We start from the raw sequence: 19,880 nt of genomic DNA on the forward strand, positions 1-19,880 counted from the left end.
CCTACTGGCTTGTGACTGGCGGTGCACGCCTGCTGTACTTCACGCAGGGTGAGAGAGGGTTTGGAGTTTTTACCTTTTCTCGTCCCGGTACCACTCGAACTCCGGGGTGGGCACGGCGGTGGCGTCGCACTGCAGCGTCCCCATGCGGCCCACGGGGGTCTCTGAGCTCTGGGTTTTCTTTATGGTTGGAGGGTCTGCAGGGGTCATGCAATGTGCAAATAAGTAACAGCTTAAAACGGCACTGCTAAATGAAATCATTGAATCCACTGGGATGTCCACAACTACGTCTCCTAGCAGGTGAAATTCACTTCCTTCCATTAGTATGTGTCTACAGGGCCGGTTTACACATTTTGTAATGTTCTATATTCAGGCCTTCAAGCCAGGAACCATCACAAGATACATTCACAGGAGCTTATTACAGTAACATTTGTCCTACAGAAAGAATTAACCACAAACGTCACAGCGACCATGAACATGTGGACGAATGTCGCTTTTCTATTTAGGATTACACATAAAGAAATAGTTCAACGCCGAAATCCTCATCATTTCATTCAGGCAGTCGGCTAAAGGGCAAATGGGGAAACACGCCACGCGCGATTTGTCGGGATCAGAGAGCTCTTTTGGCTCTGTGGGGGAAGTCGGTTCGCGGCGTCTCCAGAGGTGTCTCCATCACTCCGGCCGATGTATTACACCTGACAGCTCCAACACGGGCCCCTGACAACATGTAATTAGCTGATCTTATTTTGAAATGCTAAGCAAATCATGCAATGATGATAATGAAGGCACGGGACAATTACAGGGGAAATGAGAGTGGCTATTAAAGCCAGGTTCAGTCATCTCTCTCTCTCTGGCTCCAGCACATCCTGCAGGTCTCCGCCCTAAATTCTAATCCTGACATTTATCCAACGGATGCGTCCTCCAGAGACGCGCGTGGCGCGGGTGGCGGGGGGGCGTGTCCCGCTACTCACAGTTGACCACCACGTTGACATATTTCACGTCAGGCGTGGCGACGTCGTTGCTGGCCTTGCATTCGTAACGGCCGGCTTGGTTTCGCATGATGCCTGTAATGTCCAGGTACTCCTCTCCATCCAGCGGCTCGGCTGCAGAGACAGAGGGGACGGGGGAGACGGGGGGAGGCAGGGGGAGGGGAGCAGGGAGAGAAAGGAAGGAAGGAAGTAGACAGAGTTAAATGCTTCTCATTTCTACTCCGTGTTCCCACAGACTAGAACAACCTTGTAACCAGCACTTCCAGTGGAATGAAGTTGATGTTCACATGGATCTTTGTTCCGTCACATAATATTTCATTTTAACTGTATTTTTTACAGATGAAAGCTGAATTAGAATCAAATATTTACCCAGAACATACAAAATGCTGTATATGTAGGTACATTCCAACATGCAGAATGTCTTGTTTCATCACATTGGAATCAGATAAGTGTCTCTGCTTGAAGTAATTGTGCTGTTTTTTTTGTGCCGAAGCGTTTTACAGTTTATAGTAAACGTATGAGAGACAACTCAATGTCCATTGAGCTTTCGATTCGGGACTAAATAAACACGGCGGCAATTTTAACAAGAGCTTTCATCCACATTCTCAATGCAAAACAGAGTTAATTCAACTTGCAGTCGGGTGGTGGAGAGAAACACTCAATGACTTCGGTTGAATCTCGAAACCGGCGGCGCATTTGATATTCAACAAACCGACTTTCATTAGCTTTTTTTTTCTGACAGCTTCAATCAACAGAGGGGTTGTTGTCTGAGAATGTCAGACAAAACATCTTAACCAAGTGGAAGAAAACCACAGAGGCTAACACACAGATATCTGACTAATTCATGCTTAACCAGCAATGCGGCTAATTAGCCGCGTACAGCACACAGTGTCTCCGAGCTTAATTAGGAACAATCCGCTTTGTCTTATTAAAGACCCACGAGTCAGGAGGAGGCAAAAACTAATTGTTTGATGAGATGCCATGTTACTACACTTCCTCCTTTTAAACCTCTAAACAGCAGCATTGATGTGAACCCCCTTAGATATCATTACTCATATGTCCGACAAAGAGAGGTGTGGTAATTAAGGCGGGTCGTTTGGACACAAAGGTGCACGGCGAGTCGAATAATCCTTCTACGCGGTGACTTTAGCAAGCCAAGGGGAATTAAATCATGGGAAATAAGGAATTATGATGCTCACATGCAGTGCAGATCTCACAATAGTTCTCGAAAAAGAAACAATTATCCCCCCTGAATGAGCGAAGGAGTCCCGTGGGGGCCGAACGGGGAGAGCGCACACTTTGTAACACTAAATGTCACCATTGTGTTACGTGCGAGGGGCTGCAGGCTCTGGGACAACGCAGCGCTGCAACCGGGGAAACAAACGGAGACTTCGATGTGTGTGTGTGTGTGTGTGTGTGTGTGTGTGTGTGTGTGCAGGCCCGTCGCGACAGGACAGGCAAACCAAGCAATTGCTTGGGCACCCCGAGCTGGCCAGGGTCCCCAAGACAACGACAACGAAGAGTCAAATGCAACGACAAACTGTGTGAGCGCCCCTTCAGTCAATGCAGTAAAGTACAATGACACCGTTATCGGGGTCCCCCCTCAAGGGGCCCCTCACTGCCGGGCTGACTGGGGGTGGGGGGGGCGGCAGGGTCACCCGGCACCCGCACACACTGGTCGGATGCGTAACAACAACCGGGAGTTTTTTTTTTTTTTTTTTGGCCTCTGGTGAGAGGAGCTTTTCAGCTATGAAGCTGATTAAAAAATGACATGAGATCCACAAAGGGCCAAGAGAGGCTCACAGGACTGGCACTTACTTCAATTGAGCGCGATGTTCGCCAGTCTTTGGACATGGAGGACATCGTGATTGCCTTTGCACAAAACAAGGCTCGCAAACAGCAGTTTTAGATCATTTGCACATGTTTGTGAGAACTGAAAAATGTTAATGTGAGTGTATATGTGTATGCGTGTGTGTGTGTGTTTAAGTATGTTGGATTTAGTTATTGTGCCCTTTTTTAATGTATATTTGATTTTATGGTAGTGTGCAAATGCTAAATTGTTAAATGTTCAAATTTCATGCACATTATGTTTATCACAGTAACCCCTTTTTATTTATATAAAGTGTGGTTGAACTTAAACTTTATGGCTGTGCTGTGGTTCCTGTAGGTTTTGCGTGCGCGCGGCGGGGGCTTGGGGGGGGGGCCTCCATGTCCATTTTGCTTGGGGCCCCCAAATTCCTTCAAACGGCCCTGTGTGTGTGTGTGTGTGTGTGTGTGTGTGTTCAGCAGAACACCCGTATGACTGTATGACGCCTGGAGCTCAACCCAGCCGAGCGGGACAATGATTCACATCGAGTCCATCACGGTGATGGAGTGAGCTGATGCAGCATTATCTTATATCGATTGAAAGATCAGTGGCAGAATAATCAACAGCCCGAGTCGGACCATATTGAGCCGCACTCCACCGGGCCCCACCGGGCCCCACCGGGCCCCACCGGGCCCCACCGCCGGAGAAATGGGATTGAGCGTTATGATTGAAAATGTGTTGCCATGGAAATTCTATTGGAGCTCCGTGTCTTCCTGCGTGCGTTGGTTAGGTGCTGGACGCACTCAGAGGGGAAACCAGGTGACTGCAAAGATCAAAGCACGGAGACGAGAATCCAAAACGAGGGAAACGAGCGGCTCGCCGCTCATCTCGCCCGGTGTTGCCGAGCGGGAACGGAGCGTGACGCGTCGTACCAAGGAAACAATTAACCGCCAAGACACCTCCGCGCGTCTTGGTCCGCGCCCGCAGGACTGCGAGCCTCGTTTTATCTGTTTAATGAAGCGTAATGAATAGATCGCTTGATCTCGCCCGCGGGGGATTCATCAGCGCGTGCGTGCGGCGGATGAAGACGCATTTACCCGGAGGGCTGTCAGGGAGCATGTCCCGTGGATCCATTAGCTCGCATCACATGATCACATTGCTGTGCTGATGGGTTGGTGACAGCGAGGGAAACGGCAACAAGTCAGGGAAGGAACTTTTACCCGGGTTAACCAGGCTAACAATACATGGTTAAACCAGGTGTTAACTCAATAACATCAGCCGTCCTGGAACAGAGACATTAAAACTCGTCCAGGAGCGAAGCCACTGGGATTCATCTTCTGGGGACCGTAAATATCTTTTCAATGGTTGTTGAGATAAATTGGCAAAAGAAAGCACGGGAACCAGAAAGGTCAGTGGAGTTCATCCTCTGGGGACGGTGAATATCTGCACAAAATGTCATGGTAGTCCATCTATCAGTCCATCTGTCAGACACCTTTCCGTCTGGACCCAAATGGTGGGATGAGAGTTATTGTCACTACTGCAAAATGATGATCATAAGGACATTATTATTATCATCTTATAATGTTCATAATTTAGGATATATCTGTTTTTTTTAATAGCTCTGTAGTTGGACGGGCAAGGTAATAATGACAAATGTGATGTGTGACGATGCGGATATCTGACTGACCCCCAATGTGCAGCTCAAGCTTATAACGTCCCAAGTTTTAACTCTTCAAACAACTGTTTTCTCTTTTTTTGTAAACATCAGAAAGTGTAGAAAATGTTCTTCCCTCTCATAGAATAAACATAAATCAAATATGGATGTCTAGCTGCTAAAGCAAACAGTGTAAATGATCGTATACTTTAAGTTGCTCCTCATGAAAACGCAATTATCATGGCTTATTTTAGGATCTTGTGATTTTTAAATTGCAAGCTTTTTAAATAGCAACCGTGCGTGTAGCAGATGGTGTGTGGACGGCTTATTGCATATTTTTTACTTTGAGGCTTTGGCTTTTTTTCGCCGTTGCCGACAGCAACTCTTTCTCTGTTGCCCCTCTCTTGTGTGGATGCAGGTCCGAGTCTCAACCCCCCTGCACGTCTCCTGATTATTGTTGTGACTCGAAAACAATAGAATTCACAAGAAGGGAAAACAGAACAAGCTCTACCGTGTGTGACCACTGGAATGCAGCTATGAAAACGACAATTGTCATAATGACACACAATTTTGTGCTGGTAGCGTATTTAAGAGGTATGCCATTTCAGGGACTGCATATCTAACTTTAGAATGAAACCATTCCCTGGTAAACACAGAGAAAGAACACACAAATCTAGAATTAAACTGGCCTATTTTGAAAGTAATTGAGCTGCATTGCGTCTGACCTCAGCTAAACGAAGCATTGAAACCTTTCAGCCCCGGGTTTGGACACTAAGCTCCTATTGGCCAACTGGCCCAAGCCGCCCGGCGGTAGCCATGCAGGGAGGACAGTGCACATTACAACAGTGGTTTCCCACACATTGTACTGTGCCGGGCCCCTTGGGATCCGCAACAGCAGGCTTCCACCGGTGAATTGGAAAGAGTCGAGGGGGCCTGGAAGAAAGTGCCTGCTGGATGGTGATTCGCATTATACGGGCATCTTTCATTCTGTGCAAAGTGAGGGACGGCGGCGGCTCACATTCTGTCGGCCCATCCAGGCAGGAAGAGAGAGAGAGAGAGCGAGGTGAGGGATGCGAGTCCCAAAACCGGTAAGTTGGGGCTGGCGACTGGTTGGCAGCCATTAGCATATCCTCATGCATCATTCATCGGCATCCCTTCGCCACAGCGGCAAACATCACGTTTATTTTGCAAATGCTAATTTATGTTAAGCAGCCGATTTTGAGAAACTTCCCGAGTCGAGTAGCATAAAAGATCCCGCGACATTTATTCTCTTTTGTCTGCACGAGTGTGACGGCATGTGTGTCGGTGCGCACGTACGTGCACGCACCCGTCGACCCCCTTTCTGGACCTTTAACTTTGCGCCTGAGCCTTGGACAGTTGGTCCTGGTCCTGAACTGCTCTCCCCCCCCCGGTGGAGATAATGGACATAATAAGGAGATACCAAATGAATGACTCTACTGACAGCGTGTTGCCAAGACCAAACACACCATGCAAATGTTCACCAATATATCAATTTTATTTAATGAAAGTACCACAAATGGCCTTGTGAGGCTTTTACATTTCCTGGATTCTAATGTCTTTTTACACTTGGCAGCAGTTCTGCACGATCGATATCTTTTCAGCGGCGCGGGAGCAAAAGGAGAACTTCCTCTTCTATTCAGAAGCTACTTGCTGCCGCATGGCGGAGCAGAAATACCGCAGGTGTTGGAGCCAGAACACGACGGCTGCTTATTTGCCGCTTCTCGAGCCGAAGGAAGGATCCGTGCGGCCGTCTGTCTTTCTCCACGCCGTGACTCCACCTCCATCTCCCCCTTTCCACTCCTCACACTCCTATGTGACTATTTCCAGTAGGACATTACAGTCACCATTTCCCACTCTAAAGGTGCTGGCTCAAGGGCACGGGAAGAAGAGGTCGCTCCATTCTACTCGCCTGTCCGTGTCAACTTTTGTGCGGAGATTCAAACCGGAAAACCTTCCAATAACGAGCTGCACTTCTCCTCCAGGCTACTTTCTCCCCCCTCAGGGCTGTGAGGCTGTGAGGGCTCCTGAAAAAAAAAAGTGCTTATGGACTGAAAAAACAGATAATAAAAGTGCTGAGTCTCTGCGGCTCCCGCGGTGACCACGCCTAATGAGGCCCGGCCGGCGCAGAGCAAGCTGTGCTCATGATGTTCTGCGCTCCACGTGGCGGCGGACCGCTTCCACAACAGCTGCTGCTGATGCTGATTGTAAAACAAACAGAGGGAGCGGACGACTGTCGGCAGACCTGAGACCTGCCGGGAGACGGATGAGGCCGCGGGATTCCGGGCGGTTGCCCTCGCACAGCTGGAGGCGCGGAGCCGGGCGGGTGACCCGGGATGCTCCGACAAAGACCTGTTATCACCTCACCCGTCACTCCCACAATCAGCAGGCCTGTCAATTACTCTGTCGCTGGCGCCTCGGCACACACTGGGGTGTGTGTGTGTGTGTGTGTACCTGTCTCCTGCAATGCCAGCTCCACTCCCTGCAGAGTGGGGGACGGGGCTGGAGACGCTGCCCGGGCCTGGAGCCCGGCCGACACCCGGGCCGCGGGGCGGCGTAGGAGTGATGTCAAAGGCACTGAGCATCAAAGCGCCTAAAGGCACGCCATGCCAAGCGCTGTTATGAGGGGGTCATGACTTCAATATGCAGCCGGATCGTATAGAGCGGGAGCCCGGGCTTCGGTCCAAATCAATTCACTCGGACGGATGTCTTTGTCTGCACTGAAACTGTTACGGTGGATTCATAGCTCACCATTTACTCGTTATCCAGAACTCCTTCAGGGCTCAATACGGGGCTGAAGGACACAGTAAACATCAGGGCTGACGGACGGCTAATAGGTGTTGGGGAAGTTAAACCCCTGATATGTTGATTATAGGACGCTATTCGCAGCCTTCCTGTCCATTGGGCTGCCGGAGCGCAGCATCGTAAAGGCATCACAGGCTCCTTAAGACTTGCGTTTAAATCAGGAGCGTCCTATCGACTTGAAAGCTGAAAGCTCCTCAGAAGTCCAGACGTGTGAGCCTTCGCTCGAGTGGATCGGAGGTTCCCTGTTGTCCTCGCCGTGACGCTGAATGACTGACAAACAGAGAGGCGAGAGGGTCTCCAATGCGCTGATAAACTACTGGAGTCACTATAAGAATAATTGAGCACCCAGTGGGGCACTTTTGTATAATAAAGCACAGTCCTGTTTGTTCTCTCCCTTTGTTCCGCTCACCGTGTTTTTAGCGCAAAGACGTCATTTTAACACATAATAATAATTATGAGACACAAGAAGAAGGCAGATTGTACTGAGCTACAGGACTTAATATGGGGCTTGGATAGTGCAACCTATTCACTCCCGAGTGTGCGACAGAAAGGGTCTATATCCCATCACGTGTCACTTAGCTGACACTTTCATCCAAGCAGCTTACAATAAGTACGTTTCAACCACGAGGACACACACTCAGAAGAAACAAGAAAGAGTAATTTAATCAAATGATTTACAACTTGCTATAACAATCACACTCATCGCCCTGGAGGCCCTTGTTCTTGATGGTGGTAATTGTTACACTTTGCTCGTTATCTGCTCGGCAATTCGAGCCTAACAAGTAAAACCATTTGGGGTGAACCGGCGCATGAACCCGCTTTAATGAGCAGGCTCCGTGTCCTCAGTCCTGATGGAGGATCTGCTGCCTTGTTGCCATCTTTGATCGTCCTCTGCGGTCTTGACACGCCGCGTTCCAAAACCTTCGCCGCAGACCCGCTCCGGCAATATTTTGATGAAAACACATCCAATTCAGCGGCAACAATCTCTTAATTACAAATGTGGCTCGGTAATGCGCAAGCGATGACCTGCCCGACCTCGCGTCTCGATGAGACACGCGCCATCGTTGATGGAGTCCAATTATTCATATAGACATAAAGCCCAGCCTCAAAAAAAATTCGGTTAATCTTCCCATCCATCTAGCGTGCCGGCTTGTCACTAAGAGAGCGAACGCATCAGGTGTAATCTAATTAGCTTCCTGATGACGGAGCTACGGAGGCAACAACAGCAGAGGAATAACGTGGCGCCGGGCTGAGAGAGAGAGAGAGAGAGCAGAATCAGCTCGGACGGCGGCGTGTGAACAGATGACATCTGTAATCAATGTGGACAACGCTGAGGAACGCCGCGATCAACTACCTCAAACAAACCCACCCGCCACGGAATACCAACTGAGCTGAACGCGTTGAACTCCGGCGTCGAAGGCGTCGTTTGTCACTCAGGTTAAATGAATTGTTCGGGATCGCCTGATCGCATTTGCAAATTGAAAAAAAAAAAAAAAAAAGGCTTTACAGATGTACTCAAAAGCTGAGTAGTTGCAAACTGCCGTTTCTGGGTTGTTGTTGTCGGTTTGGTTACAACAAGGAAACCAGAAATAGTCACAATGGATTTGCAAAGCAGATCATTTTGATATAAGATAAGAAAAATGATTTCCTAATTATTTTCTGAAAAGATGAAGGAGAGGGTGTTTGTTCTGCATGTTGGACACATTCATTCATTCACTCATTATAGATGAGTAGTGTCAACGTGCTTTTACGCCACAAACAATACGTTTGTCCTAATTTGACTGCCACGATTGATTGTTTCTGCTTTCAATAATTTCTCATTAGGAAAGACCGCTGTACAAGATGTACGCTGACAGACAAACACCCCTGGGGGGGGGGGGGGGGGAGGGGCTGTCATTAATCAGGGGGCCGGCTGTCATGTGACTGGATGAAGAGGCTATTTGTGCCCTTGTTTTAATGGCATTCTGCACACTGTTGTCACCTTAGGGTGCGACTGCGATTGGGCTTTCACACTTTAGTGCACAAAGTCATCACGCTGAAGATGAATACGCACGTGGTCACGCGAGGACGAGCTGCAGCCAGATTAAGACTCGCACTCAAGATGCAGCCGAGTGACGCACGAGTGAGTTGAAGGACGGCGAAGCGGCCTGAACCTTTTGCGAAAACACTCGGATCTGTTGATTTGTGTTTCGGGACTCGTGGACATCTGGGGTCCCGGTGACGTGTTGAGAGCGAGGCCGCGGGTTGCCAGATGTCATTATCGCTCTCAGCAGTCCCCACCCCCCCTCCCCCCTCCCTGGGCGGGGCTTATGAACAGTTGCGGGGTTTGCAAATGGAGACGGACCCCCGTCTCTGGAGCCCCTTTACAGACTTTCACAATCCCGTCGTGCCAGCGGTGGTTTCAGTGAGGAACAAAGTCGAAGGTGCTCTGCCCACTACTTAATTACAACACTGAAAAAGAAAGAAAAGCTACTTCATTGCAGACGTGGCAGAGAATTTGCACAGGGAGCCGGTTGGTTGCTATGCGGCCTGCTCCATCGCAGCCAGAAAGATCCACTATTGGATATTACTTTTTCCTTCACTCTATATTAACGTCTCCATCCATATTCCTGGAACTGAAGCTGTTAAAAGCGGCAATGGGGCTTTTCCTACATTGAGTCATGTGTACCTGGAGGGTTCAAATTCAGTTTAACAGGAAATAAATGAAGGGGAGCTGTTGGTTTTCAACACAGCGCTGCAAAGGCGGCCGGTCGGATACACAGCCGCAGGATTTGGTTGACCAGATTAGTCTCCTTTGATGCAAAGGACAAAAGAAGCAAATACACCTTCGGATATGTGGAGCTTCCAGGACACATATTTAATGGAACATGTCTGGAGCACTGAGAAAGTGACTAACGGATGAAACTGATGCTATGGTAATTGATGAGCACATAGAGGTAGAATGTCTTCCAGTCTGCACAGAGCTGTTATCAAACTGAGATGTCAGCTGGAGCATCTCCATCCATCATTCTACAAGCCTATCAGCAGCCGGGGACATTATATACCTTCTCTGAAATGGGATAAAAGGCCCGAAGCAGCAGTATCTCACTTCAACAACAGTCGACCCTTTGGCCCACAAATGAGGCGAGGACTGATGAAACGTTGTTGAAATCTTTGGCCGCTGGCACTGCCCTGTTTTTAATTTCCAGATGGTATTCAAAGTACTTCCCAAAAAGTTGAAAGCCACCCAATGGATATTGGGTGGCTTTCAACCCCCTTTAAAAAAGTGCCGCTGGTTGTGGCTGTGTGAAAAAAAACATGGGGGGGACATTTGTTGTAGACTGTAACCGATATTACTACAATGAATCCTGATTGCACAAAGCCACCAGTACAGCGCCGGGCTGCAGCGAATCCAAGGCAGCTATAAAGGGGAATTAAAATATCGGGGTCCGAATCCAAAATGACTGCGTGGGCTAAAAGGAAACGCTAGCCTGTTTGCTGCAGGTGCCCGATGGGTACAGAAGATTATCAGTAGATCAGTAGAAGTTACGTGCATCTGAATTCTGCACTGGAAACATTGGTGCTTTTCAGTTCTTCAGAGCATAAAATCTGATGACTGTATTCTTTGTCCGTATAACACAGTCAGTCACAGCTAATTTAGCCGGATTTACCTTGACTAAACCCCCCCCAAAAAAAAAAACAGCCGTGTGGTCTGGAATATGGACGGACACAAATGCACGAGTACGTGAGTCAAAGGATTCTTACCTGAGGGGTTGAGCAGCCGCCAGTTGATCGCGGGGTCCGGCCTGCCGCTGGCCAGACAGCTGAGTGTCACGTTGGCGCCCTCGTTCACTGTGAGGTCTTCTGTCACCTTGTAGATGTTGGCCGGAACTGCAAACACCAGAGGAATGACGTCACGGTTGGTTGACACCTCGGCATTAAAGATCTCACAGAAACTATTGGCCTTGAAAAGTGCTTGAACGCCAACACAGGCTGGCCTCGATTTCCTCGGCGAAAAGGAGGAGTTTAGAGAAGCTTTTTCAATTCTGCTTACAGCCCCCGGAGGTACTTACGGGGAAACTTTTTCAACCCCGGATTCAAATAAGCTATTTAATCTCCAGCCCCGGGACCTCAGGGTTCACGAGGCTCATGGAAACAGATTGCTTCCCCACCCGTCACGCGGGGAGCCGCGAGGCGCTGATTCTGGGCTCGCACATATAGATTCACAAAAGTAGGTTTATACACACAAATCAAAATTCAGGAGGTGAAGTGAAGTGTGTGTGTGTGTGTGTGTGTGTGTGATACCGATGTTCAAAGTAACACTATTCGTCCCAACGCATGCGTTAAATGATCGCCATCCTGCAGACAGAATGAAAGCGGGTGAGAGGGAGGAAACATAAGATGGGTATCAAGTATGAAGCTATAAATACAAATAAGGACCAATGACTCTGGAATTCTGAGGAAATAAATGATTGTAATTTCTCTTATGGCTGCATATGTGTGTGTGTGTGTGTGAGATATCTATCTACACTCCTTCGGCCGGCGTCCACTGTGTTTCTTTCATTGTTCAGAGGCACTGGGCTCTGTCACCATTCGTTCAACAGAGAGAATACTGGATTTGGCCCCGATTCTCTGAGCAAACTCCAAGAATCCAAGCTGTTCCCCATAATGAACACACGTAAACACGACAATATTGCTAAATCAACAACCACCATAAAAATAGCGCAGGAGTGGGAGGCTGAAGTGGTGATCACAGGATGACTAATAGCGAGGGTCGCTCGTCGTTTTAATGGCTTTGCACCTGCGTGAACCTGATTGGACGATACTGGTCTGCAAAGCCACGTATCCAATGGGAACGTGTGCACGGATATTATCCACCGTGTACCTGAACAAACGTGTCCTTGTGTTCTAATGACTAATCCTGTAAAAGGCAACAACAACATGTGCAAAGAGTCCTCCAACGTGGAGACTTGTGATGCACCCTACGACACAAACACTCTTCCACTTACGATTCCTACTTCCTAGTTCCTAGTTCCTCGCCTTGTTTCGAGGGCACGTCCTCTTCAGCCAACACGGCGACGCCTACGATCCATTCTCCAGTGAATCAGTCCCCTGCTGCGTACCCAGCGCCCTCGCCAGCGTAACCGTGTGATTTGTAGTCCGTTCATAAGAAGAGGAAAGCTTGACGTATAAAAAGACGCCTATTCTTGTGAGACATCGGTGTGAGATATAGATGGGACAACTTCACTCACTTGAATGGGAGGTAGCGGATAATTTAGTAAACTAAAACCCATAAACTATCAACTATTTCCCTCCGGCAGGCCCTTTATTTAGCCCTTGTTTCGGGCTCTCTCGCCTTCATCTTTTTCCTGCCCGAGGCTCTTCCAATGTCATTCGGTAACAAAGTGGAATTTAGGAGAAGGAAGTCCTTTTTCTTTTCGCGTGTGCACGGCAGCGCATCAAGGCGTAATTGGCACGATTAAAACAACGGCGTGAACTCTGCACGTCAGATCTGTCTGGATCGTTTAAGCGTAGGAAGCAGTGCTGGGAAGTAAACCATTAAAGCTGCCGGGGATACCTGCGCGAAAGCGTCAAACGGCAGCACACTGCGCGCGGAGAGTTAACAGACTCCGTCAGCTCCCCCGCAACTCAACGCGGCCATAAACACGCCACTTAAACCCCAACTCGGTGGCCCCGCGATGAAGAATGCAGCGGGGGTTATGGGGCCGCTTCTTCTGGTGAGGCGTTCACAGTTTTGTATTTTTTAATTAATGTGCCCATACGAAGCTGCTTCGAGAATCTTGACTTACCCCGATAAAAGCAGCAGAGTTATTGGGCTGCCTGGCTGAACGAGTAAACAGACCGTAAATAGGGTATTCATACTGAAAGCATTTAGGAGTTTTAAAAATATTCACGAGAGCAGCGTCTGGTGGGGATTCATCAGCTCTCTCTCTAAATGTGATGGAATATCCTTTCCTTATATTCCGTTCCTGCACACCCGACAAACAATGTCATGGTTTGCGTCTTCCTGATCATTTCACCCGTAAGGTTGTTATTCCAGCTGTGTGTGTGTGCAGGGTCACCAACAGCCTCCCTCCCTCTAACATCTGTCTCCCCATCTCACACACAGACACACAGACACACAGACACACACATCTCTCTAATACCAACTGACAAGCCTGTTAACTGAAGTCAGGCGGAGGCGTTGCTGTAGTCAAATGGCCGGGCCACAGTGAAGATGTGGTCGCAGGTGGTCGGGGTGGGTGGAGGGACTCACCTGACAATTGGCTCCCCCCCCCCCCACACCTCAAAAACGGGAAGGGTGGCAAACTTGATTGGCCGAGTAGGATGTGTGAGCGGGGAATTAATGGTGGATAAAATGGGACGCGGGGCACACTCATATTCTGATAACCCGGCCACCTCGACAAATGGGAAGGGAGGGAAGATGGGGAGGGAGGCTGAGACGGGGGGGAGATGAAAAAGAAGACAGACAAAAGTGGAGCAGGGAATATCTAAAAGTGCCACACGGCGCCCGTTCTCCGGCTGACAGCAGTGAAGGCGGAGGAGTGAATTGTGATCTTAGTCATAGGTCAACCTTCAAGCAACGATGTTGGAAAGGGCATCTATTTGAAAAGCACTTCAGCTCTGCAACCACGGAGGAATTAAATGGAGATACGTTTCCCTCTCTACTTCGTTTCTCTAAGGCTGGTTTTTGTGAATTATAGACGCAGCTGTGGGCTAAAAACACACAAAACAACATTTAAGACCCCAGTGCTTAAAAAGCAGAGGTGCACACTGACAATGTTCTCTCAGACCTCGACACACATTGCGTCCCACAGGTAGAAACGTAGCAGCAGTCCGAGGCGCAGGATTCATCAACTGAGGACCCACGTCCTCTCCAGCTAATGATCCCCTATTTGGTTTGTTTTTTTGTTGCTATTTCTCAAAAATAATAAAGCTCTGGTGAAAATGTTATAATTACACTGACCTCGCTTTCAACTCTAATTTCAAACTTCAAAGAATAAATGAAGGGAATAAAAAGCGAAAAGACAGAGCGAGATGGAGCAGAGAGTGCAACAGTAATTAGGGAGGACTGCGTGTGTGTGTGTGTGCGTTATATGAGCGCACACACACACACACACACACACACACACACACACTTTTTAATTCCCTCACTCTGTCCATTCAGTACTGCTCACATTCAAAGGTGTCTGGTATCACTGCAACTGTGGCCAATAGCCTGTATTCTAACCTCATTGTAGGTCTGTTGATTTGATTGCATGGCCGCTGTGAGGTTGATGGGTTAGCGTGAGGCTACATTGGGGGCTACACATGTCAAGACTATTATCGCTGCAACTATCCTCCGCGCGTGGTTTGAGCCGATATTACCCATTCAAACCCTTAATGCTCTTGCAGGCGACGGCTCTGCACCATTACATTTTAGAATTGGAGGATGGTTCCTGTAACCTTCAGGTTGCCGTAGAGATCCTTTAATGTGAAGTGAGAGGCTTTCATGCCGTTTAAAATCACCCACGGATGACGGCTGAAATCATTCTTTTAGCAAAGACGGAGAGCAGAGAGTTTTTCTTACTATAATTACACAGGTTTTTATTTTCCCCCCATGAATATGTGCAAAGTATTTTGTTTATTCAACACGCAAGTGATGCAGACAATCCAGCCCAGTCTGCCTACAGGACGAGACTGGACTGTATACTTCCAATCAATGTTAATACCAACATAGGAACTATTGTGTATGTAATAATGGGGAATCCAAGAGTCTACAAGTTGGAGAAGTTCAAGGGCACCAATGCAAAGATGTCAAAACCCCACACTTATAGTCAACATCTGCATGTTTATGTAACTCCGATAATTTTACTGTAGCTGCAAGCATCCAACGTTGTCCGGATCCTGCAGAATCGTCCAAACCTGATTTTCTGGAAAAATGTAATCAGCCAGTAGGAACTAGACAGTTGGCATGAATCCTGCATGCATATGCATGGCCGTCTGCCATCAACAATGGAAAATCCTACCTGCTGCTGCACAAACATGCTCATTTACAAGGAAAATATGCCCCAATTTTGGCATATGCTAGACAGCATGCCTATTTGCTAATAGCAGCCAAAATGTGGGACTTGCTGTTGGAAAATGGAGCATTTGGGGAAAAAAAACAAACTTCAAGGACAAAGAGGATGAGATTCTGTTGGAACGTGAGAAGCGAAATGAAGACATTCAATTCAGCCCCTTTTTATTTCTCTCCCTCTGCTCTTCGTCTCTTATGATCTCAGGCCGAACTCTGTCGGCAATACGCCGTGTTCGTTTGCTGGCCGTGGCCACGGCCCCAATAGAGCACATCTGCAGAAGATCCAGGCGCCGACTCACCGGCTCCTCGTCCCAGTTATTCAAACCCTTTAAGATCCGACTCTCCATTCCACTCGTGACACTGTAACCGAGAGGAAACACTGGAAAAGTCGAAGGCTTTGACCCAAAAGTTAATAGTTAAAAAACAAGATTGACTTTATGCACACACATAAGAGTGAGTACAGTACAAGTAGAAGTTTGTTCTTCATAAAGAAATGTAAGTGTTGTACTGCAATAAATCACCCACACTGTTATCGGTTCTGTGTGTACCAATTTACATGTTTTGTTGTTGTTTTTTCCCCCTCCGGCTCATTCCGCTCCTTCCTACATTTACCCCCCGCCGGCTCCCAACATGACATTCAGAGGAGCGGTGTAACGTTAGAAGCTTAGCGAATTTTAAACCATTACAAGATAACAACAAAAAAAAAGCCCTCGCAACTCCACGGCTCTTCGTGCTCGGAAGCTTTGCTGTGAATTTACTCTTGTTTGAAACAAGGTCAGACTGAAATCCCCCCGAAAATAACAATAGCACGAGGTGAGGCGTCACAAGGTGGGGATGAAACCGCTCAGCCTCAAAGCCATCGGCGCGTCTTTCAGCCCGCTGCTTGGCTGTGACAGGTTTCGCGTCGTGCGTCACCACTTTGGCACCTCGGCCGCACGGAAGCGGCGTTAATCAGCGGGACTCGATCTCCTGACACTCTGGATTTGGCCGTTTAAAGTCAAAGGAAGAGGAGAAGCACGCGCTCCTATACACGGGAGCCTTTGATAGCTCTAAATCCTTACACCTTCTATGATTCACTGAGAGACTTTCGAAAGAGGGAAGAAAAAAAAAAAAGGGGCAGCAATCGCTGTGCTGCATCTCCAAATGTCTGCAGCGTGCTGCTGGTGATAAGGAACATCTCCTCGGATGAGCATCAGGTCTCTTGACTGCACACAGACGCAGAAAACCAACTCTATCCGCAGCCCTTCAACTGTCCACGTTGACGTCGTCACTCTTCGTATTGGTGCAGTCGCATTGAACGGGTCTGGAAAGGCAGCGTCGGAAAGGAAAGAGAACGTTTGGCTCTCAGAAGTGGGCCGACGACGCTGTTCGCTGTTAGCGACGAATAGCGTGAGCGGCCTGGCGATGGCAGAGTGAGACGAGGCAGACGAGAGGTGACGGAGAGACGAGGAGGCGCCACCGCCTCCTCGTCTCGCCGTCAGAAAAAACAGAGACGTGTGAAACTTTGAACTGAGAGGAAAGTAGTGAAAGTGAGGCAGATGCGGCGGCCTGCTGGAGGCGCAGATGGAAGGCGAAGGGAGGGAAAAACAGCTTTGTTTCCGTGGATTTCCGGAGGAGGGTTTTCTGCGTTTCAGACCCGCTGCTGATATCCAGACCTCGCTCTACCGAGGCGATTAATTAAGGCGCTGGTGTTTGAGTCGGCCTTGAGAGGCGTTCTCCCGCCCCGGGGGGGGCACACGAGGGAAGCAACTTGTAAACGAGCATTTAACTGGTGTTTGCACCAAAAGAGGGAAAACAACAGAATCAAAGTAGAAAGATCTGACTTTCGGTTCATTGCCTACAAGTCAAACAGGAGGAAAAAGCCTATACAGATTCTTTTTTTTCTTCATAAAACTAACTGATAGCAGCTCATATGAAAAATGTGAGTGTCCTTATGGGCTTTCATGGTTCAATGGCTTTGCGCTTTAATCTTGGCGCGCATGACCCGTTGAGGACTCGCCAATGAGCCGGGAGCTGATTTTGCATCCGACCCATCAGGTGATTCAGAGGCTTACGACATCGCACCGCTCACGGTAATGACAAAAGAGAAGACGGCCAGACGAGTCCAACGTTATCGAACCGCGGCTGCGATGGTTTCCATGGTACCCTTTCTTTAACTGCTTAATGCGGCTTCCCGCCCTCTGCTCCTCCGCTTTCAAATCCCATTTCTCTTTATGCCACTTCGTCCCAACAAGGGTCACCGAAGGTCCCGAGTCCTCCCACAGCGTGTGCAGCTCAGCCTTCAACGTCTTTCACACCCCACCACTTCCCATTTTCTCTCCAGTGAGAAACTCACATCAACTTCTCTCCCTGCGCGCAGCCTTCAGCTTTTTTTGTGATTGCTCCTCTAGAAAGGAAACAACAATCAGTCCAATTGAGGACATTTTGAAATGCAATATCAAAGTTTCACACTGTATATTTGTATTAAACATCTAAAGTCACATTTAATAGCTGATCGTTTTCTATTTTTTCCTAAGAAACAAATAGTACAGAAGTACGGATTGTGTTACGACACACTAGTAAACACAGACGCTGCTTTATTGATGTCTGCAAAGTGAAACTAGAGGTTCAAAGCAACAACATTGCTTGGCTTTAATCAAATTACAGCTTGACTTATTGGTGGCATTCAGGTGGCCTTTCGGTGTAATTCCGCTGATCCTTGGAGACACTCGAGGATGTTCTGTGGAAGTCAGACCAGCAATCAGCACTAAACAATATTATCCCATTGGCCTCCATCCGCTGCGACACACCAGATTAAAGTGCACCACATAATGGATAATGGGAGAGTGTGAGAGTCTACATTTCCATATAGCCATTTAACTGTGTGTGTGAGAGAACATTATAAATTCAGACCCCCTCCTTAGACTTGAGGCCTCCAGACTTCTTGGTTAGCAGCCATTAGCTTTTAACCCGAAAGTGGGTCCAAAGGTCCTTTAATTCATTCTGCAGCATCGATGCCCCCGCCCGCCCCCTTTAATGCTAATGACAAAGGAGCCTCGGGATCAATATGCAAAAGACACCTGACAAATAACGGTGTAATCTGCATAGCGGGAAGTTTACGTACTCGAAACGCACACGCTGGGGGGAAATAGAAGAGTAAACTCTCTGGTTGATGCCATCCAGAGTCAGACGAAGGGTCTTTGATGTATATATAGTGCATTGCTTTGGTAATCATCCCATCTGCCTGTATTACGCTGAATATACCACAATCTTATACCTAATATACGGTGACAAAATAAGAGCACAGAACAGAGGTATATCTAATATATATATATATATATATATATATATATATATATGCCATTATTTCAGTGGACGGTCTATAACGTCCCAAACCCTTAAGGCAAAGTTGATGTCATTATCGTGGGTTGTTTTTTTTCACTCAGGATCAAAAACAAAAAGTAGACAGCCGCAGAGATGCCATTATATTTTCATGTTGTGCCAGGAGACGAGATCTATGATCTATCGCACCCTTTCATCATGACATTAAATTGCCACTCTCGCAACAGCAGATATCCCCTTTCTGCTTTATTATTCTGCTTCAAATCCACAACAGAGCCAAAGTAGAACCTCCCTGCAGGTGCCGCGTTTCACTCAGACCGCGGAGCATCCAAACATGGCTCATCACTCCTTCTCATGACAGCCAGCGGGCAACGCTTTGGTATTCTCCCAGTAAATGTGGACGGGACTTTTCTCCGGATGTACCGGCGTCTGTCTCTCTCTCTCTCTCTGTGACTGCAGTAACCAGCTGGCAGCTCTCCTTGTTCCTGATCCGCACAGCGCGGTGAGCCCTTAAACAAGCCCGGTTTAAGGCGGCACACTACATTCAGTACACAGCGCGGCGCCGATCCCGGGCTTTCGCACGGGTGTCGTGAGCGGCTCGTACTCCTTCTGAGTGACACCGAGCGCCACTGCTACTCAAAACGGATCCAGAAGCAGAGCGGAAATGGATGATGCGATATGCTGTCATTATAATTCAATGTCAATTCACTTTTGACTTACACGTCCACGACTAAATAATTCAATTAATTTAAATATCAGCAAAAAATATATATTACTAAAGCTGTTATTTCCAGTATTTTCAGTTTGTTCATCCATTACCAGCTTCTCAATTGTTTTTAGTAAGCTGTTGGACAAACAAACACCTTAAAAATGTCCCATTGGGTTCTGGGTGACTATGTAAATGGTTAAATATCTTAAATAATCAAATCATTAGAAACATATAACCATATGGTTGATATGAGTTGATTGGGTCAAAAAAATAACATGAATCCGGAGTGTTGCAGCTGATTGGATCCCTGATGCCACGACCTTGTGAACAGCTGGTCGAGTGCAGAGACGCACTCAGCTGGAGACCACACACACACACACACACACACACACACACACACACACACACACACACACACACACACAGACACTGCTATATCCTCCTCCGTCTCCTTTCCCAACGTGATCTCCAAAATCTTGAACATATACATAGGAACTGGCGGTGGTTAACCACGGCCCTTG

The 19,880-nt window shown here is 47.9% G+C and overlaps 1 protein-coding gene across 2 annotated transcripts in view; it reads right to left on the bottom strand.

Annotated features, from left to right (window-relative positions):
* Positions 1-19,880, bottom strand: part of lsamp (limbic system associated membrane protein) — a 298,199-nt gene that overhangs the window by 9,975 nt on the left and 268,344 nt on the right. For both annotated transcript variants that reach the window (XM_040188937.2, XM_040188929.2), the window contains 3 exons: positions 11,015-11,140; positions 969-1,100; positions 74-194 (listed from right to left, as the gene is read on the bottom strand). In XM_040188937.2, coding sequence (XP_040044871.1) covers positions 74-194; positions 969-1,100; positions 11,015-11,140 — 379 coding nt within the window. The remainder of the gene's footprint in view (positions 1-73; positions 195-968; positions 1,101-11,014; positions 11,141-19,880) is intronic.

This window comes from Gasterosteus aculeatus, chromosome 1, assembly GCF_964276395.1.
Source record: "Gasterosteus aculeatus chromosome 1, fGasAcu3.hap1.1, whole genome shotgun sequence".
Classification (NCBI taxonomy): Eukaryota; Metazoa; Chordata; class Actinopteri; order Perciformes; family Gasterosteidae; genus Gasterosteus; species Gasterosteus aculeatus.